Source organism: Phyllostomus discolor, chromosome 3 (assembly GCF_004126475.2).
Source record: "Phyllostomus discolor isolate MPI-MPIP mPhyDis1 chromosome 3, mPhyDis1.pri.v3, whole genome shotgun sequence".
NCBI lineage: Eukaryota > Metazoa > Chordata > Mammalia > Chiroptera > Phyllostomidae > Phyllostomus > Phyllostomus discolor.
The window spans coordinates 183843645-183867064 of NC_040905.2; the positions used below are offsets into that span (position 1 = coordinate 183843645).

A 23420-nucleotide genomic window follows, 5' to 3' on the forward strand; every position below is an offset into this window, starting at 1 on the left:
GCTGGCCTCTGAGCCTATCAGTGGGCTTGTCCAGCTGTCCCCCATGGGGCCAGCTTCATCAGCTACTGTGTGTGAATTGACCTTCATCGTGCCCTTTTGAGCTGAAATTTGATGGATGGACCTCTTAACCCAGCCCCAAACCTACTTTCTCTGGGTCTGTCCCTGAGCTGCTTTGACCTCATAAATTCCTAGGGCATCGGCATGAAAGGCACCCTGAGAGGTCAACTCATTGGATCTCCCGTTGTGCAGGGGGGAAACTGAAGTCACAAAGTGGGTCCCTGGAAAAGTGAATGTGGCATCCAGCCCTCCCAAATGCTGTGCCACCTACCCCACGCATGGGGCACATGTTTGTTTCTGTCAAGCCCCAAATGCTGGTGGTTCCTTTACTGCATTAGATGGACGTCTTTCTCTGATGCCCTCCCTAGAATCTTCTCACCGGCTAAGGAGCACAATGCAATCTTTCCTTAGTGTTTCAGGTACTTGGCATGGTATCAATAAACCCATGAGACAAGCCTGGGTCTGGGTTGAGCACCAATTCCTGTCAATGATTCCTTTGTACGAGATGATTTATTTCTATTAGTCCTCCCGTGTTGATTGTTACTAGAATCAAGAAGTGATTTCATTTGAGCTTCTACCACATGCCAGATGTGGCTGAATATAAAACATTCCAAATAGAAACCCTTTCCAATTCCCTTGCCTTGCCCTGTCCTGCTTCTGTTTGCATGCGTCTAGTGACAGGAAGCCCATTACTCCCATAGACATGCTTTTACACAGGGTCCAGAGCTCTGGGCTCTACTTCAGGGTAAACAGCAGCTTCTACAGTAAGGAGTTCTGACCTAGCTCTGGGACTTCAGATAGAAGGTCTCGCCTCAGCTTGCTCATGCAGAGAAACATTGTGGCGTCAGGGGATTAGGAGTTTTGAGCTCCCTCCAAGACTCACCCGGGGAAACACTGAGGGTTCCTGGAGAGGCACCCCCATTTAGCAGAGTGTCAAGAGCAGCAGGCACTGTGGCTGGCTCAAGGGGAGGTACAGAGGTGATGCTGCACTGTCCTGCAGCCCTGTGACTAGGTCAGGCCCCAGCCTCCTCTTTATATTGTTTCACAAGCTATAATTTACCCCCTAAAGTTACTAGCAATCATCTGCAGTCATTGGCTATCTGTTAGAAAACACACACACTCACATAGGGTCATCACATATGCACCCACCTACAAGCATATACGCAAACACCCGTTTGTCACACATATGCTCATGTGTGTACATGAACAGTCATCCACAGGAGTACATGTGCATATGTAGCAGGCACTCTCATTCTTGCTCGCTCCTAAATGTACCACATATGCACACACACTCAACACACACACAAACCAGGGCAGACCCTTAGACCTGTGGCCAGAGTGTCAGAGGACTGGCAGGACTACTTCTGCCCAGGAGGAGGTTTGTGGAGACCAGGCAGGGACTGTGGAAGTGTCATTAGAGCAGCCCTGAGGGTGGGGAGCAAACTCTGCTTGGGATGAACCATGAGGACAGAGGACAAAGGAACCTCAGAACAGGGACCAGGTCACCAAACCAGCTGAAAGTCTGGTCTGCTTCCCAGTGTGTGTGCCGAGGACCTGAGCCTCCCTGCCCTTCATCCCCTCCTTCAGCTGGGGAGCGGGGCCTGCAGGAAAAGGGGAGCAGAAAGGACCTGGCTGTGGAGCTCTGGGCTCAAAGCATGACAGGGAGCTTTGTCCTCAGGGTCCACAGTATCCATTTTGTCTTCACTCCTTTCTTGGCCACAGAAAAATCAGTTTGAGTGCCACCAACCGCCCTGCAGCCTGTCTTTATCCTCTCCTGGGCCACCTCTCGGGCCACTGGGTCACTGTGAGCACTCTCTCCTTGGAGCCCCATGGGCCTGTGTCCGCACCTCTAGCATTGGTGCTCACCTTCCCCCCGTACTTCCTGCCTGTTGCCCACCCCTGCCGGCCCACTGTGATGCCACTGCCCTCTTCTCCTCACCCAGGTTCTGAAGGCCAAGTTGAAGCTCCTGGCCCGGCCAAGGCCAACTTCTTCCTGTCTTGTGACTTCCTGGAGCTAAGACAAACTGAGAGTGAGCAGACTGCCAAATATGAGCTGTTCCTAGTCTAGATGACACCACGGAGCTGGGAGGGGTCTTACAGATCAGCAAGGCCACCCCCTTGTTATCCAGGACACAGACGCTCAGAGAGGGGAGGGGGCTTGCCCAGCGTGACACAGTGAGTTAGAGGGGGAAGCCAAGGCTCCAGTAATTCCCTGGGCTCCCGCCTCCCAGCCTAAGTCCCCACGTTTTCACTTACCTTCAGGCTCTTCCAGACGCATATCCTGGGCTCCTGGAGAGGTGTTTCAGAGGGTGTGAGACCAGGGAGCTTCTGTGGCTGGAGCTGGGGGAACACAGGTCAAACGCAGGCCCAAACCCGTGAGGGAGGACATGGAGTTTCATGCTGACCCAGCTCTCCAAACTGAGAAAACGTGCCTAGACTTTCGTAGAATTCAGTGAAGAGTTTGCAACTTGATAGAATTAAGTGGAACTTTCAGACTTTGGTGGGATTAGACAAAGTGCTTAGACTTCAGTGGGGTTCTCTGAAGTGCATCAGTTGGCAGAATCAGGAAATTCTGTGGGGCTTGAAGCCGAATGGGGCCCCCGACAGTTTACTGTGGGTAGCTGGGGACTCCCCGGCCTGGGCAGCTCCCAGCTCCATCTTGGATGAGAGCCTCCCAGGGAGCAGGCAAAATGACAGAGGCAACTTTCAAAGCTTCTTGTACGCCTAGGGACTGCTCAATCCCCACAGCGATTCAGAGGGAGAGGGGAAATACGCCCAACTTAGAAACTTTGGGGTGCTTCAGGGATGATGTCCCAAAGACCCAATTACACAGAGTCTACTTAGAAACCTTAATTGGTGTGAAGAAGTTGGAGGAAGTGGCTCAGGGCCAGGGATCCACCCTCACAGGTCAGTCCCCAGATAGTGCTGTCCCCGGAACGTTTATGAATGAATACATGAATGGATAGATGAACAATTAATGAATGCATGAGCAATTCTCAGCGAGTAAATGTAAAAATAAGTGAGAGAGTGAAGAGATGATGGGCAGAGTTGCTTTCCAGGAGAGTTAGAGGTCTTGGTTTAAATGTCATAGGATCTTCAGAAAATGAAAAATCCAGAATAAGTGTGATCGAGGAGTGAACCAGAAGGAGAGAGACAACATGTTAGGAAGTCCTATAGACCATGGTGACCAGTCCTCATTGTCCCCACAGGAAAACTGCCCTCGAGAGGCGAAGGAGCTGGCTCAGCATCACTCGGTGAGGCAGAGCACGGCCCTGGGTCCACTCTGGGACACGTTTGTCCACCCTTGAATCATACATCCCTCAGTCAGCACTCAGGTCAGTTGATGACTGAGTGCCTCTCACCCCCAGATGGCTCCTCCTCGCTGCTCTCAAAACACTCATCCCTACAGTTCCTCCTGAGGTTCCTTCTGATTCTCAGAGTCCATGTGTCTGCGGGCTTAAGGGTCTTTTAATCAAATAGGGTCATTTGGATTTTGTTACTGTTGTTGGATTTTTATTTAACTATTTATTCAACTGGCCCCTCCCAGTGCCCTAAAGCAGGGTGAATGAGATTGGTGCCTAAGTATCCTCTAGCTGCTACACCTGGGGTAGAGCCTCCACCCTTGGAGAGCGGACTGGAAGGAGGAAGGGAGCCCCCAATCTCTCAGTGCACTGACCATACATTCAGCCTCTGCAGCTCAGAGTTGGAGGGGATGAGAAGTACTGGTGGGCTTCCTTGCTGCATGCTTAATGTTCTCTGTGCATCTGAGAAAAATTGTGTATCCCGCTATTATTGTGTGGACTGTTGTATAAATGTCCATTGTGTCCAGCTGGTTGGGAGTAGAATACAAAGCTTCTGTAGTCTTACTCATTTTCTGTCTACATGTTTTTCAGTTATTGAGGGAGGGGTGATGAAATGTTTGGTTATGATGATAGATTTGTGAATTTCTCCTTGCTGGTCTGTCAGTTTTTGCTTCAAGTGTTTTGATGTTCTGTTATTAGATGCTTAAGCTTTGGAGATTGTTAAGTTCTCTCTCTCTTTTTTTAAAGATTTTATTTATTTTATTTTTAGAGAGAGGGGAAGGGAGGGAGAAAGAGAGAGAGAAACATCAATGTGTGGTTGCCTCTCATGTGGCCCCCACTGGGGACCTGGCCCAAAACCCAGGCATGTGCCCTGACTGGGAATCGAACTGGCTACACTATGGTTCTCAGCCCATGCTCAATCCACTGAGCTACACCAGCCAGGGAGATTGTTAAGTTCTCTTGATGAATTGATGCTTTTGTCATTTTCAAATGACCCTCTTTAAACCTATTTATATCTTTCTCTCTAATATCTATTTCATATGCTATTAATAGAGAGTTGGGTCTTTAAAGCCAAATCTGACAATCTCTGCCTTTTAATTGAGATGTTTAGATCACTTACATTTAAAATGATCATGGTTATGGTTGGGCTTAAAACTTCTGTCTTATTTGTTGTTTATTATCCTTTTAAATTTTTTCTATAATTTTTTGGATTAACTGAGCACTTTTTATGATTTTATTTTATCTTCTTTATTGACACACTAGTTACCTTTTACTTTCAGTGGTTGCTTTAACTATAACTTGTTTTGCCTTTATTAATATTATACCACTTCGCCTACAGTGTATAAACCTGGTGACAGTGCAGCACCATTTCCCCTCTTCTGGGCTTGGAACTATCATCATGCATTTTCATTTCACATATGTTACACAGGGTGGGGCCAAAGGAGGTTGTGAATATGCAAAACACAGAGTTTATTCTTGTAAAATATTATTTATTAATTACTGCATTATTTTCTGTATAAACATCTGTAAACCTGCTTTGGCCTCACCCTGTATATTCTTTAATACATTATTACTTTTACTTCAAATAGTCAACTATTTTATTTTATTTTTTAAATATATTTTACTGATTATGCTATTACAGCTGTCCCATTTTTTATGCCCTTTACTCACCTCTGCTCTGCACCCCCCCCCTCCCACCATCATTCCCCCCCTTAGTTCATGTCCATGGATCATACGTATAAGTTCTTTGGCTCCTCCATTATTTCCCATAATATTCTTAACCTCACCCTCCCTATTTTGTACCTACCATTTAGGCTTCTTGTTCCCTGTACCTTTCCCCCCATTCTGCCCCCTTCCCCTCCCCACTGATAACCCTCCATGTAATCTCCATTTCTGTGATTCTGTTCCTGTTCTAGTTGTTTGCTTACTTTGTTTTTGTTTTTGTTTTTAGGTTCAGTTGTTGATAGTGGTGAGTTTGTTGTCATTTTACTGTTCATATTGTTGATCTTCTTTTTCTTAGATAAATCCCTTTAACATTTCATATAATAAGGACTTGGTGCTGATGAACTCCTTTAACTTGACCTTATCTGGGAAGCACTTTATCTGCCCTTCCATTCTAAATGAAAGCTTTGCTGGGTAGAGCAATTTTGGATGTAGGTCCTTGCCTTTCATGACTTGGAATACTTCTTTCCAGCCCCTTCTTGCCTGTAAGTTTTCTTTTGAGAAATCAGCTGATAGTCTTATGGGAACTCCTTTGTAGGTAACTCTTTCCTTTCCTCTTGCTGCTTTTAAGATGCTTACCTTATCTTCAGCCTTGGGTAATGTAGTAATGATGTGCCTTGGTGTGTGCTTCCTTGGATCCAACTTCTTTGGGACTCTCTGAGTTTTCTGGACTTCCTGGAAGTCTATTTCCTTTGCATTGGGGAAGTTCTCCTTCATTATTTGGTCAAATAAGTTTTTGATTTCTTGCTCTTCCTCTTCTCCTTCTGGCACCCCTATGATTCAGATGTTTTAATGTTTAAAGTTATCCTGAAGGTTCCTAAGCCTGTCATCATATTTTTTTAATTCTTTCTTTATTCTGTTCTGGTTGAATGTTTGTTTCTTCCTTCTGGTCCAAACTGTTTATTTGAGTCCAGGCTTCCTTCCCTTCACTGTTGGTTCCCTGTACATTTTCCTTTATTTCACTTAGCATAGCCTTCATTTTTTCATCTAATTTGCGGCTATACTCAACCAATCCTGTGAGCATCCTGATTACCAGTGTTTTGAACTGTGCATCTGATAAGTTGGCTATCTTTTCATTGCTTAGTTGTATTTTTTCTGGAACTTGGATCTGTTATTTCGTTTGAGCAATATTTTTTCTCTAGGTGCATGTGTTATATAGTAAGGGGCGGAGCCTTAGGTATTTGCCAGAGCAGGACAACCATGTCACTGTGTTGTGACACTGTCTGTGGGGGAGGGGTCTGATGGGGAAAGGTGCCACTTACTCAGACCTCTGTTGGCTTTCAGTCACTTCCCCAGCTACCCACAAGCAAATTGGGCCCTTTTGGTGCTGATTCCCAGGTGGGTGGGTGTGGGTACATTCTAGGACCCCATGGGTCTCTCCAACGAACGCTCCTGTGAGGCTGGGAGTTTCTCCTGCTGCCTCAACCACCACAAGAATTTTTCAGTCAGAATTTTTGAGGCTTTAGTTCCCCATGCTGGAGCCCTGGGTTGTTTGGTTGTCTGGCTCCTCAGTTGTTCCTCCTGGTTTATCTGCACGTGAATGTGAAACCGTCTGCTTCACCAGGTGCCGCCTTGCCCAACTCAGTCCTCAGCCGCCACCTTGCCTCAAGCTCTTTCTACCCGGCTGCCCATCTCTGCCCTCCTACCCTTCTGGATGAGTGTTTCTTCTTTAACTCCTTGGTTGTTGGACTCCCATACAGTTCAATTTTCTGGTAGTTCTGGTTGTGTTTGTTTTTAAATTTGTTGTTGTCCTTCTTTTGGTTGTGTGAGAAGGCAAAGTGTATCCATCTATGCCTCCATCTTGGCCAGAAGTCCCCCTTCTCATTGTCTTTCCTTAATATGTGGCTTTGCTTTTAACACACAGACATTTTGCTTATAGACATTTCCATATAATGATTTGTTATTTATTAATTTTTGTGTTATTTTCCAGATAACTCTAAACCTACTTTGGCCCCACCTTAAGGTGGTACATACTATTCTACTGTATGAATGTACTCTAAGTTATTTGACCATTTCCTGCTGTTGGACATTAGGGTATAGCCAGTGTTTTTCCTTGCCACACAAACAATGCTGCAAAGAATATCACTTTATACCACTCTTTGGCATGCACACAGATGTTTCTCTAGGATATATATCTTGGTAGGGAATAGTTGGATGAAAAGTATGACTATGTACATTTTTAAAATGCAACTAAATTGCCCCCATAAAAAGCTATCTTAATTAAAATCTCCACCAAATATACAACAGTACCCATTTTTTCATACCCCGACTGATGCTGGATGTTATCAGTCCTTTACATTTCATATTATGATTGATTTTTTAAAAAGGCCATCTTGTTTTATTTTGCATTTCTCTGGTGACTAAGAATGTTAAGCAAAATTTCATATGCCAATTTTTGCTATTTAAAATTTCCTTTAAAAATTGTCTCTCCATGTTTTGGGCCCATTTTTCTACGTTTGAAAAATATTGATTTCTAAGGGTCTTGTATATACTGTCTATTATACAGTGGGCACACAGTATATAGAGGCAAACATTTTACCACTTGGCTTTTTTGTTTGTTTATGATTTTTTTTTGTTACATAGAAGTTTAATGATTCTGGACAGTCAAATTTCTTTCTTTGTTTTCCTCTTTCTTTCTTTCTTTTCCAATATTTTAAATACATTTTCATTTCTGTATTTTCTTCTAATACTTTGAAAATTTTACTCATTGTATTTGAATTTATTTATTTATTCAGTGAGTGAGTGAGGCAGAGTAAGCTTATTTACTTGCCCTAACAGAATTTATTATAAAGGAATCCTTTTCTCACTAATTTGAAAATGCTATCTTTATCATATACTAATTTCTCATATATTTATGGTCTCTTTCGAGACCCACTGTTATGTTCTAAAGAAATTTTATTATCTCTTACTGTTTGCATACTCTACTTTTTTAATTACTGTAGACGTGTAGTGCTTTGGTATTGGCTAGGGCAAATTCCCTCTCACTAGCATTTTCCAATAATTTTTTAGCTATCCTTGTACATTTTCTTTTCTGGATAAATTTTGCAATCCGCTCGTCAAATTTCATAAAATTTCTTCTGGAATTTTGCCTTTAATTTATTGACAAATTGGGGGACATAACTAACATCTTTATAAAATCAAATTTCCTCATCCAGAAACATGATTCGTCTCTCCATTAACCCAAGTCTCCTACTCTGTCCTGATCACATAGCTCTTTCCTTTCCAATACATTAATGAAATGATTTTCATCAATATATACTTTTTCCTAATGTTGAACTTTCCTCACATATCTGGAATAAACACTTCTTCCTCATTATCTTTTATCCTTGTCAACAATGTGCAGGGTTGATTTGGGGGCACCAGCTGATGGGCTCCAGCTCCTGGGCTCCACCTGGTGGGCATCCGGCCATTCTTTCACGACCCTGGGGGTGTGGGGCGGCGGGGGGGCAAAGGTTGGATCAAATGTGAAGCCCTGAATTCTAGGGGCCATCACCATGGCAGCAGGGTGTGATCTAAGAATCTGGTAGACACGAATTTGTGTGCCCCAGTCATGTGGCTGTCTGTCCTGCCCCCTTGGACTCTCCTAGTTCCTCAGTGCTGGGGGACTTTGAGAAAAGAGACCACATCTGTGTTAAAAGAACCCTATTCTCTTGGAATCTAGCAGTATATTCACTGGTATGTCCTTTTTTCTAAGCTTTATAATTATCTTTATGTCATTCTCAGTGAGGGTAAGCCCTCAAATATACTTTCATTTTAATGAATGGGGATGGATTTCCATGTCAATACTCTTAAAATCAGAAAACTATGTCCCCACTTTGGTCCAGAAAATAAGGTCTGGAGTTCTTGGTGCCAGCCCAGTTTGGGGGCAACACCAGTGTTTTGGAGATCTTCCTGAAAAGTTGTAGAAGATAGAACTTGTACAAGTTCAAATGAAAATACATTCTTAACAGCACTGAAAACCAGAGAAATCGACACCCTGAAAGAGGTATTCCTGAAAAATAGGGAAGCAAATGAGATTGGGTTGTTGGAGGAAATCACGACCAAACAAAGAAAGGAATTACTGCAGCAAGGGGAAGGATTTGGGGGTGTCCTCAGTGCAGAGGCAACGGTTACGCAGACCACGATGGAGGTTAAGAAGGCAACCTGACTGGGTAGGGGGCTCTAATTCGCAGCAAGTGAACAGGTTCGGGGAGTGAGCATCAGAGATAAGTGCCCTCACACTGAGTTAGTCATTGTCAGTGCGTGAACCAGAGACTCAGAGAAGTGCCTGGAGGAATGGGGCGCTGCCAAGCCCAGATGATATCATCCCAGCAACACCCCTAGTCCCTCTGTTACAATTCCCAGAGCTAGGAAATGGAAGCTGAATCCACAGACAGGCCGATAGGGAATCTTAAAGCAGAAGAGGCACCTACCTACCAGGACAAGCAACACCAGAGAGAAGAGAAACGAAACCCAGCAAAGAGGATAACATTGAAGGAAGCAGTAAAGTAAGCAGAAGACGTGGAGAAAAGTGTGATATTTAATACCATCAGAGGGACAAGAGTAGGTTTTTCATCCATGGGGAAAAAAAACCCAAACTAATGTGAAAATAAAAACCAACTAGAGATTTTGTTGACTGTTGAAATAAAAACAAACAAAATCCATAAAAACCTCTATGGATTAGCTGAGCGTGAATGGACACATTTGAAGAGCGGATTATCAAGCCCAAGGGACAAGTTAAGGAATACTTCCAGTGGCACTGAAAGGAAATAAGTATGTGGAAAGAGCCCTGACCTGTGTGGCTTAATTGGTTGGGTGTTGTCCTGCAAAGCAAAAGGTTGCCAGTTCGATTCCCAGTCAGGGGTGTGCCTGGATTGTGGGTTTAGTTCCTGGTCAAGAGCACATGGGAGAGGCAACCAATCAATGTTTCTCTCTTACATTAATGTTTCTTTCCCTCTCCCCCACCTCTTTCCCTCTCTCTAAAAATAAATAAATAAAATAGAGAGGATTGGAAAGGAGGGAGAAAGAGAGGGAGAAAAACATCAATGTGTGGTTGCCTCTTGCATGCCCCCAACTGCATGGCCTGCAACCCAGGCCTGTGCCCTGACTGGGAATTGAACCGGTTACTCTTTGGTTCACAGGCTGACACTCAATCCACTGAGCCACACCAGCCAGGGCAGTTCCTCTAAATTCTTGTTAACATGTTATTTTCTGGGCTCTTTTTTTTTAGTAGTTATTCTAATGGGTTTGAAATGGCATCTCATTGTAGTTTTGATTTGCATTTCCCTAGTGATTCGTGATATTGGGCATATTTTCATGTGCTTATTGGCATTTTTGTAGAAATGTTTATTCAAGTCCTTTGCTTCCCTCTGGATCTTCACACCTTTACCTGTTCCTCAGCCAAGGCCTGGGATCTGCAGAGTGCTGGGACCTCCAGCCCTTCAACCACAGTTATATGGGACACCCACCCTCATTCCCCATCTCCCGTAGCTCCCTCCCCTGAGATTAGACTAGAGGGATGACTCATTTTTACTGGGCATGACCCCCAGATTTCCATTCCTGTGGCATTTTAGGGCCTGATATTGAAGGCTGGCGCCCTGAGCTCTAGAGACAGGCTCCCAGGAGGCTAATTAGGCTGGGCTCATTGGACACTGCCACTGGCAGTCTTCACATGCCATCCGGCAGGTTTCCTGCTGGGAGCCAAGCCCTTGGGTGTCCCCTAATGTCCCAGGGTGTTTTCCTCTCCTTTATGGAGATACAGAATTGGATTATGTGACTCAGTGCACCAGGAAGCTCCTCATTTTTGCCTCCAGAGACATAATGGTGCACCCCTGTGTGAGCTGGAGAACATGCCTGAGCGTCCTTCCTTGTCCAGAGGGAGGGACGGGGTGTCCTCCTTCTTCTACCTCCGGGTTTCTCAGCATGCACACTTCTGGTGCTTTGAACGTGTTTCTTCATGCGGGATCGTCCTGCGAATTATGAGATGTTTGTCATGCTGGTTTCTATATGTGCAATGCTGACCCCACCTCCCCACTCACCCAGACAACCTCAGATACCCCCACATATTTTCAGAGGTTCCCTAGGAAGTCTAATCCTAAAGTCTAATGCAAAGGCACCAAGTGGACACTCACAGCAAGAAAGTCACTGAGATTCCCAAGATGCTGAAATCATCTGATTTTTTCAGCTCTGTCTTGGCTTGTCCCCAGGACCTTGACCTTCAGTTCTCTGAACAGGACCAGTGGCAGCCCGATGCTCTAGAGGGCGCTATCCAGTAGAAACACCACACAAGTCAAAAATGCAATTGGAAATTTTCTGGTGGCCACATTAAAAAAGTTAAAGAAAACTTGTGAAATTAATCTCAACAATATATTTTATTTAAAAAATATAGCAAAAATTATCATTTTAACATATAAATAAGACAACACTTGTTAATGAGGCACTTTACATTCTTTTGTGTACTGAGGTTTTGAAACCTGGAGTCCCTATCACACACAAAGAACCTCTCCACTCACACGGGCCACCCTCCTTGTGCTCGGCAGCCGCCAGGCTAGTGGCCGCCACATGGACAGCACTTAAATGCTCTGTTCTTTCTCCTGCACCCCCACCAAGCACTGCCTACTTCCCACCCCCAACATTTTTGTCTGTGTGAAAATTTCTTGTTTTTGTTTTGTTTTTAAAAATATTTATTTATTTTTAGAGGAAAAGGAATAGAGAAAGAGAGGGAGAGAAACAACCATGTGTGAGAGATATATCAATGGGTTGCCTCTCTCACAGCCTCAACTAGGGACCTGGTCCCACAGCCCAGGCATGTGCCCTGACTGGGAAACGAACCAGTGACCCTTTAGTCTGTAGGCCGGCACTCAGCCCACTGAGCTACATCAGCCAGGGCTGAATATTTTGAAGCACATAGAAACAGTGAAAAAAATTGTAGCACGAATAGCCATGTATGTAAAACCTAGTTTCTACAATTGTTAAAGATTTGCATTATCACATATCAATTTATCTATCCAACCATCTTTTTAAAAAAATTATTGCCCAAACCATAAATATACTGACTTTCCTTACAACAAAATTATTATTGCCTACTTTTAAGAAGACTTTTTTTTTTTGATAGAGGATAGTTTAGAGAGCCACTCAGGAAACTATTATCTCTTTGAACATTGTTCTACAAAAAATAACCTAATCAGAGGGCTTTCAGATCTCTAGGACAAACGTCCTTGAAAGACTCTTCCCTTTTGTTCCCCATTATCGTCTCACGTCCCCCTTTCCGCACATGCGGATTCTCTCTCCCACTTTCCGTGGGAGGCGCGAGGCCGGTTCAGTGTGTCCTTCAGCCCAGCACAGCGTCACTGTGGGCCCAGTTAGGCTTCGGGGTCAGGCAGCCCAGGATTGGTTCTGGCTCTGCCACTTCCCGCCTCTGTGACCCACAGCAAGGACTTCAAGTCTCTAGGCTTCGTATGTGATGCACAGAGAATGGAGTTGTGGTGAGGTCTGAGGGAGGTAAGTTTGTGCAGTGTACTGTAGCAAGCACTAAAGGAGTAGGTTGGGGAAGAAAGGGAGAGGAACTTATTGCTTATGAATGACCCCTTCCCTTGAAACTCCCTGGGGCTGTGTGAACACAGGTCCCAAATTTACCTGATACACTATAGCTATTCATATTTCTGGCTGTTCTAGTAAAAAGTCCCCAGAGGGCAAGGACTGTGTCTTTCCCCACCACCTTCAGCACTAAACACAGGGCCTGGTTAAATAGGTGTTATTTAAATAAATGAATATAGTTCTAAGTGTTGCAATTATCTCTAGATGGTGGTTCCAGAAAGTTACAGTGACTCGGAAAGTCAGAGGAGAAGGAACCGTAGTCGGCACAGATTCTGCCTTTTTCCAGTATTTCCTTCATTGTGCACAAGGGGAAACTGAGGCTCAGGAAAGTTTACTATGTTACCTGCATGTGCATGTCCAAGAGCCCATGGGCCTGCCATCCAGGGGAGGTGTGGAAAAGCTGTCTCCTGGGGTTGATCAGCTCCCACACATCCCCGAGGACAGCCAGCCCGGTACCCTTCTGCCACTTCCTGGTGTCTGTAAGCTGACACCAGTCCAGTTTCTAGTTCTGGAGTCTGGCCGCTCTCATCCCTGGTGGATGAGGTAGAGTGCGTGGCTAGGATTCGGACTATTCTATTTGGATGGAAATGGTTTCTGAATATTTTTCTAAAGCTGCTATAACTTCTGTTGCTTCTATTATTATTATACAAGTAACATGAAATATTAAAAAATATGGATTGTCAAAATTAAACTCGGTCACCTATAACCCCTCAGAGAGAAGCACAATTAACATTATATCGTGTGGCTCTCCAGACTTCAGTCTGTGCATAAGCTCACAGCCAAACGCAGACGTTCCCAGCACTAACCACCCCGCGTGCACTGACAAGGTCACGTGTTCACTAATATCCAGATTTTGGAGACCTTACTCCGCATCCAAACGTCGGCATCTCAGTTTACTGGTCTCCACCCCCATCCTCCTCCAGCCTCTCCGTTTAGTTTTGGAGTTCCCCAGGGGCTGCTGCGCATGCGTCACACTTCATTCTTCTTTCTTCTCCTTTCCATCATCCCTGGGCTTCCCCCGGCCCCAGGTAGCATGGCCTCCGTCAACCTTAGAGCTTCAGACCTCTGCTGCCTGGCACTCACAGGAGGGATGGAGGAGCTTTCTACGTTATGGCAGAGCACCATGGATGTGTCCTCAGCTTGGTTCTTGATTTAGTCTGTTGAAAGAGGGAGAAGCCCTGGCGGAGTAGCTCAGTTGGTTAGAGCATTGTCCCAATGCGGGTTCGACCTTCCGTCAGGGCACGGAACAAGAATCAACCAATGAATGCATAAAGAAGTGGAACAACAAATTAATGTTTTTTTCTTTCTAAAATAAATTCTTAAAAATTTAGAAAAGCTCAGAAAAATGACTTGACTCGCAAGCAAAAGTGTATTTTGAATGTCAAAGCTTGCATGTTAACTTTTGCTCTTTGTGTGTTTTTTTTTCTGTAATATTCAAATTTTTATTCTGAGGATGCCCTGGACCAGCTAGGAAGAAGCTCATGTACTTGGAAAGGCAAAATAAAGAAGCATGTTAATATTTTCAAAATATCACCCTATCACGTATTCAACTCATTCAACAGGTGCCTGGACTGGGGATCACATCGTCTGCACTCACTGAGGTCTGGGGTGGACTTCTCCTCCAGGCCCCTCTCATTCAGGCACCATGTCCCATTTCCACTATTCGGGTCTTCCTTCGTGGCCCTTGGTGAAATGCTGTCTTTTTTTTCCCTATTAGGAATCTTGTTAAATTTATTTCTAGAAATTTTAGTTTTGTTACCTAGTGTTTTTGTGCTATGGCTGTCAGGTTTGGTATCAGGGTTTTGCTAGCTTTAAAAAGTACATTGTATAAATTTTCAAATAAAGGTTTCTCTAGTCTTTGAAACAGTTTAAACAGCTCCTGTTATTAGTAAGGTTTTTTTAATCTTTTTTTCTCCTTTTTTAATAGACTATTTTTAGAGTAGTTTCAGATTCAGATTGATTTCTTGTAACAGGGTGCAGCCAAGAGGGGGGCACCAAATAGGGATTTGTAATGGGGTCCAGAACTCAAGGTGTCCAGAAAATATTAGAAAAATATACATATAGGATGTCCTCACCCCCACAAATCTGAGCTGGGGGATGGGACACATGGAACAGGGCCATTCAGAGCTGTTTTGTATAGCAGCAGCTTTGCAGCTAACCTTTCACATGGTCATTTAACATATCTATAACCTTTAACTGGTTTCATGGATATGTTAAATAGCTGTGGCCATGCTTTGAGCCAGGGGGATGGGAGTGACCTTCACCCAAGATGTAACTGGGAGGCAATGCCCCCTGGTTACAGCACCTGCATGAGAGCTTGGAGATGATTGGCTCCATGCCATGGGGCCACACCTGCCCAGACTTACTGTGGCAGCCCAGTAAAGCTAGAAGAATATGGGAATGCTGGCAGGTGTAACTGATTGTAGGAGGAGTCGGAAATGGGGCTGCAGAGGAAGACTGGTGCTGGGATTTAAAGCCAGGCGTGGCAGCCATGCAAGGGGGGACCACATGGCTTAGGAAGCAGGAGAGACTTTGCCTGGAAGAAAAAGGGTGATAGGACTCTTGCTGGTGGGCCATGAGAAGGTGCCACATGGTACTGGATTAACTGGAGGTCATGGCAGTGACACAGCTGATGGTGCTGGGAGCCTGAATCACGGACTTCTACTTCTTTTCCTGAGATAAGGTACCCCAGACTAGGGCAGAGGGAGAAGGAAGGACTGTGTGCATCTGTGGGTATTCTAAAGGACTTTAATTAATGAAGATATTAAGTCATTACTCTAAGTCTGTATAGCTTTTAAATAAATGTTTCTTTCCTTTTCACCAATCTCTGGCATTGAGAGATGTCTTTCCTCTGGCAGCAGGCAAAGGGAACCTAGTGGTGGGGGACCCCCAGAGAAAAAGGGGGGTCCTTTCAGTAATAGTATATCATATACCCCCCTGGGTCTGTTCTATAACATTCTTTCACTTAGTAATATGAATTTAAGATTCTTCTGTGTCTTTTTATGGCTTGGTAATTCATTTCTTTTCAGTGCTGAATAATATTCCAGTGTCTGCATATACCTTATTTTTTAGTTCATTCATGCAGCTACCAAAGGACATTTTGTTTGCTTCCAAGTTTTGGCAACTATGAGTGAAAATGTATAAAGGACAACACTTAGCTTTACATATTTTATATAACATTTTTAGTGTTAAAATTTCACCTCTGTATACCTAGAGAGTCTGGCCTGGCCTCCTCAAATAGTTTGCCTACTACTCAGTGCGCCTTTGATCTAAAGACTTAATTCTTCAGGTCAGGAAGTTTTCTGTGTTTCTTTAGTGATTATTTCTCCCTGGGCTCTGTTCTCTACTTCTGGAATGCCTGTCATACAAGTATATTTGTTTTCCTAGGTATTTCCCCTCTCTTTCTCAATCTCTTTATTATTTGTTCAGAGCTGTGGGGAGGATTCTAAAAGCAGTCTTTCCTGACTCAGTTTTTAATCTAAAGTAAATTTCCTGTTTTTCATATTTCCCCCAATTCATGTATAAATACAAATTCACCTATGAATATTATTTAGATTATAAAATTGGGGATTTACTAGTTTTTTAGATTCTAGTAACCCTGGTAATAAGAATATAATATCTTATATCTTTTTCATATGTCTAGAAAATGTTCTCTATTTGCTTACTTTACAGAGGTACCTAGATTTATGTTTGTTTGGGCTTGGAATTTGAAATGGATCTATAAAAGATTATGCAGGTAATTCTCAGGCATGTTGGCACCAGGCAATGGGGAAAGAGAAGACACCAGCCCCGTTGTTAATGGTTCAGTGTTCCAGATGGGGAGAGCCAGTTGGCCATGTGCAGGGCAGGGAGAGCTATACGTCCATCAGTCTGGTTTCATCTGCACTAGATCTTGTATAAATTCCTTAAGATATGGGCCAGAATTTGGAACAGAGAGGAATTAACAGTGTGGGTTCAAATTATGATCTATAAACAAAAATCAGGGTACTGTATCTTTTGACAGGTCAGAATATAACACTGATTTATTTACAATGTGACCACTAGGTGGTGCCACCAATTAGTAAAAACAATGGTTGTTAACACTGGACAATCACAAACTGATTGCAGCCAGTACAAGTTTGTGAGATTGTATGAAGCTTGTGTGCACCTGTGCTATGTGCATGACTGTGTGTGCACATATCTCAGGGTGCATGAGTTTGCCCACAGAGCAATGTCAGTTTACAAGTGTGTGCACACATGTAAGAACATGCACGGGTCTGTGCCCCCTGAGAAGTATGGGTGTGAAGCTACGTGATGTAAACTCCAAAAGGCTGGCCCATCGGCCACATGGTCTGGAACTCTGGCCCTTACAGCTAGGAAGGTTGCTTGCGGAGTGTGCATTAGACCCCATCCTATGGGAGAAACAACGACAGCACCCGGGGCAGCTTTTCTGAGAAAGGGGATCCCTGGACGCAGCCACGGGTTCCTCTAAAGTCATCAGTCCTACAAGCCCTGCATCCAGTGAGGCCTCCAGGCAGGTCTCAGTCACTTCCGAAGTCTCAGCACCCCTCCAGAGTGCCCAAAGCATCTCATAAAATGTTCGCCTTGGGATCCTGCCTTCTGTCCAGGTGGGAAGTGACCCTGCACCTAAGAAAATAAATTGTTTGTGTGTGTGTGAGCTGTGGGGGCTCCCCCAAGCCCTGCTCCCCAGAGTCATCCACATCCACACGTCCCCCCTGCTCTCATCTCTGTGGAAGGCCCCCCGCTGAAGATCTCAGACTCCCCTCCTGATACCCTCTCCCTCCAGGAAGATGCTGTCCTTACTGCCTGCTGGATAGTGTGGCCCACAAAGCTGAGGGGTCCTTAGAGAAGTCCCTTCCCTTCTCTGGCCTCAGTTTCCCCAGCTGTCAGTGAGGGCGGGGTCTGGGTGGTTCTGTGAGGCCCTTTGTGCTCACTGAAGTCCTGCAAGGGATTATTGTGGTGTGGGACCTGTCTTGGAGAAACTCAGAAAAAGAAGAAACTTCCTCCCCCTCCTTCTAGCAGTCTTCCCTCCTTAACAGGCCCCTAGGGAAGGCGGTTGGGCTCCCAAGGCCCCAAGAGGGGCTAGGAGGAAGTTTTCACTCCAGCATCATTAAAAGTTCAAGTGGCTTCCCCTGGGCAGCCAAAAGTCCCAGGGTTCATTAGACCCGTCGTCCCCTGGGCCCAATTTGGTTGAAGGAATGTTTGGCATTTTCATCCAGAGAAAGTTTTCACTAAGGGTTTGAGGCCTCCCTGTGAGAGCTCATCTCCCGTGGAGGTCAGAGAGGAAAGGTTCCTGGAGGTCACCTCTCGCTTTGACACTTTTCCAGAGGAGGAAGCAGGCTGGGCGAGGGAAAGGGCTTGTCCAACGCCACATGGAGCCAGCCTTGCCAGCTGGGGAACAGTCTGCGGGCGGCAGGGAGGTGAGCACACAGGAAGGAGCAGAGAGGAAAGGGCTGCTGGGGACCGGTGGTGGTCTCGGGGATGCAGGCACAGAAGGGCAGTTGTGGGAAGGCCCTGTGTGAGGAAGAGCTTAGAGAACAGCCCGGCAAGCCCACCGCAGGAAGGACTGCCCAGGGAGACAGAGGGTGCCCACCCTGAAGCGTGTGAGTCCAATGAATGAACAGAGGGGAGTTGGGACTAGTGGGGGGAGAGGAGCCTGCAACGGCTCAGGTCCTGCCCGCTCTGTAAATTCTCCACCAGCAGGAATAGCATGTCCAGGTTTCTGGGCAGGGAGGGTGAAAGGGCAAGCAAGGAACCTGCTATTTATGGCAAGTCGAGACTGTCGAACTGGAAACTAGGAGGCTGGGACTGGGGCCTGGCCTCTCTGGGCTCAGCAGCCCCTTTCCCGGCCCCTGCAGTCATGGGCTAATGACTCTCTCGGTTCCCAGGCCCAGCAGCACCAAGGACCTAGAAACAGCCCCTCTGTGTTCAGCCTCTCTGGATGAGGATAGTCTGCCTGTGATGCCTCACAGAGCTCCTGAAGTGTGGGACAGTTTGCTCGACAGCACCCGGTGTAGAGAGTAGGACCAATAAAGTGGCACTGATCCGGTCGAGACAGGACAAAATGCATCAAACAAAGTGGGGCTGCTCATGTCAACCAAGACAGCTGCCAGTCAGCTGGGACACTGTGGTTCAAGAGGGAAGCCACCTACGTCACGCTGGACCCAGCTGGCAAGGAGACACACCTAAGATGTCTGTGCATGCGGCCCGAGCAGCCGTGTGTCTGCAGAGTGGGACTGCCCATAGGTAGGCTCCTAGGGAAACTCCCCACTTGCCTTCAGGGGGGCCCAGACACTTGTCAAAAGACCCAGAGGGGTGGAGTGCTCCACTCTCAAGGTAAAAGCGAGGCCGGCTCCAGACCACTCCTGGGACAGCCGAGCTCCACTCACCAGAGCTCTGCTCCAGGCCACGCAAATCTCCTTCTGCATCGGCTGCCAGAGGCCCTGCTCTGCTGCACCTGCCTGGCTGCCCACCTGGCTCTGGAGGTTCTCCCTTGCAAGATGCTGACGGCCCCCTTGCCCACCATGCTGTCTCCCGGACCCGCAGACTGGGACTCTGAGACTCGGGCTCGTTGTCCCCCAACTCTCAGGTGGTGTCATCACTGATTGCGTCTGAGTGATCAGGATTGTCATCAGGTTGGGACAGATTTGGATTAAATTTGCATTAGGAAAGCCGAGTGGCCCTGCACGAATAAAGTCCGAGAAAATGGTACAGTCACCTGTGGGACTGGCGGTCGTACAGGCGGCTCAGCGCCTGTGGTTCTCAAGGCCCGGCCAGACAATCCGAGCGGGGACCTAGGGCTGGCTTGTAGGAAAGCCTGTACCGTGAACTCGCGACCCCTGACTCAGTTCCCAGCACTCTGTGGCCTGCGGGACAGGGAGCCGCAGACTCCCAGATGACAACTTTTCCCAAGGCGTCTAGTTCACACTCCGCTGCAATGATATCAATGGAAAACATGTGTCAGGAACTGGTTTCATTGCTTTCTAAATCTGAACTCCTTGAATCCTCAGACAACCCCGTGAGGGAAGGCACTCTCACTGGCCGTTGTACAGACGAGGAAACAGGCACAGGGAGGTCAGGTGACCTGGTGCACAGTCACAGAGCTTGTGAGTCATGTGGTTCCGAACCATGTTCTTTTTTTTTTTTAAGATTTTATTTATTTTTAGAGAGAGGGAAAGGGAGGGAGAAAGAGAGAGAGAGAAACATCAATGTGTGGTTGCTTCTTGTACACCCTACTGGGAACCTGGCCTGCAACCCAGACATGTGCCCTGACTGGGAATTGAACCGGCGACCCTTTGGTTCGCAGGCCAGTGCTCAATCCATTGAGTCACACCAGCCAGGGACAAAATCCACGTTCTTTTCCTTTCTTTTTCTTTTTTTTATTAAAAATGTGATTTTTAATAATATAAATACAAAACTTTATTTCTTTATATAATTGTAATGGAATTTAGATCCAACTGCTAGGGTTTATTAAAAAAAATAAAACAATGATATAAAAACTGCAAGAAGGTCTGAATCCAAAGTTTTTCCTCTAATAGTACCAAATACCACAAGGTACAGATTATTTACACAAATGTGTACAAATTTTAAATACAAATCCGATAGGATTGGACTTGGAAGGAAAGCAAAGAAAGAGCAGGCAGGGCCTCGGCAGGACTGACTTCTGCCGGCGCTGGTCCTGCCTGCCAGGCCCCTCCCGAGACCCTGTGTCAGACAGGGAACTCCCATGGGTGCAGATGAGACGCGGCACAGGAGAACCCAAGTTCTTAACCCCTGTGTTTTACTGTCTCTAAAAGAGGGGGAGCTGAGGCCCAGAGAGGGGGCTTGGCCGGGTAGCAGGCATGGAGGCCTAGGCCTCTCGTCTCCAGCCTCAGGGCTGTCCCCTGCACAGCTCCCTGCCTGACAGTCTTCTGTCCCCACCCAGCCTCCCCCGGGCCTCCCTGGAGTTAACAGTTGCCTGGCCTCACCCTTGGCCTGCAGCTCCAGCCCAGAGAGGCTGTGTCCACATTTCCTGGCGGCTCTCCAGCCCGCAGGAGCTGAGACAACAAAGTGCAGTTACTGTGAGGGCTGAGCAGAGGCTGCTGAAGGGGAGGAAGCAGCAGGAGCCGCGGAGCAGAGGGGCCGATCCAGCTCTCAGATGCTAGGCCTCCTGGGGAGCACGACTCTCGTGGGCTTGATTGCAGGTGCCGCGGTGGCCGTGCTGCTGCTGCTGCTGCTGCTGGCCACCTGCCTGCACGGCGGGCAGCAGGACCGTGACGTGGAGGGGAACCGTCCGGCTGTAAGGAGAAAACGAATTCGGCGGGCCCGGCCTTGGTTCTTCCCGGGCCGGGGCCACCTGGGACACTTTCACCATCAGCATCATCTTGGCCATGGGCCTCACATGCACCACGCAGGCCACCATCACCACCACCTGCACCACCACCACAAGGCCCGCTTCCATGCCCACCGAGGCCACCGCTGATGCCCGTGGATGGCAGCCACCGCCTGCCCTACCATCTCCAGGATGAGCAGACCCCCGTGTTCCCGTGCAGAAAGGCACCTCTCTGTGGTGAACCCAGGGGACTGTGCCTGGGTCTTGCTTGGGCTTCATTTGCATATGGTGCCCCAATGAACCACAGAGGCAGAGGACAGAGGAACACCTGAGGTGGCCCTGTGCATGCTGCAGGGTGAGGAGGGTGAGGGCAGGGGTGATCTTTTGGGAAGGACATCACCTTGTGACTGTAACTCCCAGCGGGCACCCTAAGTGCACTGCTGCACTCTCACGCGTGAAAGATGCACCTCGCTCCCTCTGAAGGGCTCCTCCTCTGACACTCTCGGGCTTGGGGTGGGGGGCTGGCTGGGGGGGGGGCCTGGGAATGCCCTTTTGTGTGGAGAAGGCAGTATGAGGCTGCACAATTAATTCACTGGTGGCTTAATACCAAAAACATAAAAATAAAATAAAAACCACCAAGAAGCTTTGTGAAGAGGCTCTTGATTGCAACTCAAGTGGGAGGGCGGGAGTGGCCAGGCTCCTGTCTGCATTGCCTGGGACCTCCTTCTCGGATGGGAAGTGGGTGCCTGGAGTGGCTTCTGCCTGGGGCTGAAGTCTGGCTGCGCAGAGCAGGAGACTGACTGGTGGGGCGCCGCAGTGCCCTGTGGAGAGCAGGTGAGGGGGTCGCAGGGCCTGAGTTCTGAGGGCCTGTGTGCAGCCCTGTGCAGAGGGGGCCCTCGGTGTACCAGTGGGGCTCTGTGGGATAGCCCGGGGCTCAGAGAGAGGCGGGGTGAGGCCACCCACCCTGGTCCCCAGGTCTCTCCCTCCCCTCTCTTTCCAGCCCATGTCCAGGGCAGGCTGAGCTCTGGGACCTGCAGAAGCCCCACACTCTGCAGAGTGGGCTGTGTTGAATGCAACGTTTCTTTAGTAACTGGGTCAGGGTTTCTTATCCAAACCTTGAGTCTCTAGCCGGCCTGCCCTCCTGGTGCTTGTGTGTGGCAATAGGGTTGGGAGGGAAGGATGGTTTTTAAAACTGGGGAACATGGTGCTGGGTGGCCTTGGAGAGCGCTTGCCTCCTCCGGGTCTCGGTTTCCTCTTCCCTGAAATGGGACAGGTAACAGAGACTCCTCCTTTGCCAAAGCCAGAGGCATATTCCCAAATACCCCGGGAGTAGCTGGTGGAATTCCGCAAGGAGGATGGGACTCTTGTTCCGAGGCCTGCAGCCTGTGCCTGTGAGCTGGGGTGGGACGTGGAGGGAGGAGAGGCTCGGGGCCTGGTGAGGTGGTGGGGAGGGGCCTGAGAAACAGCCAGAAAGTCAAAGGTCTGCTGACTCACTGGAACAGAACGTCCTGTTTCTTGTCTACTTCCTCATGGATTCTCTGTGAGTGCTTGGGGTGGGGGGTAAGGGGGAGAGAGAGGCAGATGCACAGTGACAGCCACACTAGATAGATTTCTGGGTTAGGAAAGTGGACCAAGTGTTGCTGATTTTATCTCGGAGCGCCCTTCACATCCGCCTCCCCTCCCCCACCCTGCTGTCCACCCTAAGCTCCTCCCCCAGCCTGGATCCCTGTCACAGCCCCTCTGAGTCTGCCTAGCTCCAGGCCTGCCCTTTTGTGAGGCAATTCCCTGCTGCAGCCCGAGGGATCCACGGAAACTCCTCGCTGCCCTTGGGATAAAGCCCCTGCCTCCTGGTTGGCCATATAAGGCCCGGGGCCTGGTTCTGGCCTACCCCCTTGCTCTTCGTTCCATCCACACTGCTCCAGAAAACAGCTCACACCTTCCCCTCTCTGTGCCTCTGTCCAAGAAGAAACCCTCCCACGAGTTTCCAGTGCATCATTGTCGTTGTTTCCTTTGGAGCCCTGACCACACTTCATCTCTTTCCCCAGAGATTTATGGCAGGGCTCACAGGCCCTGTCCTCACAGAGCTGAGAACTCTCGGAGGGCCCCCTGCCCCCCAGCACAGAAGCAGCCCACACAACAGGTCCCCAGGAAGGGTTCTCTGAGTCTCATGCTCTCTGGAAAAGTAAACATGATTGGAATAACCGCTGCTAGAAGTTTGGGGCCTGAGGGTGCCAGGGAGAGCTCAGGGCTCTGTGGGATTCGGTCTTCGGGCTCCCGGGCCGCTGAGGGAGCTGGCGCTCCATCTCCCCAGAGCTGGCAGTTCAGGGGAGGTCTGCAAGGCAGGAGGCATTTAACAGGCGGAGGCCGTGGCCCTCTGAATTGTGGGCCATGGTGGATGGCCGTCTTGCTCTTCTCAACTCTCCTGACAATGCGGATAAATTTAAAGAGACCGT

General features: G+C 47.6%; 1 protein-coding gene across 1 annotated transcript; it reads left to right on the top strand.

Moving 5' to 3' along the window:
- The first annotated feature begins 20504 nt into the window (after positions 1-20504).
- Positions 20505-21614, top strand: HRCT1 (histidine rich carboxyl terminus 1). Its single transcript, XM_028529046.2, has one exon. It carries the CDS (start codon positions 20794-20796, stop codon positions 21115-21117), a length of 324 nt encoding a protein of 107 aa, XP_028384847.1. The 5' UTR covers positions 20505-20793; the 3' UTR covers positions 21118-21614.
- The last annotated feature ends 1806 nt before the right edge of the window (positions 21615-23420 follow it).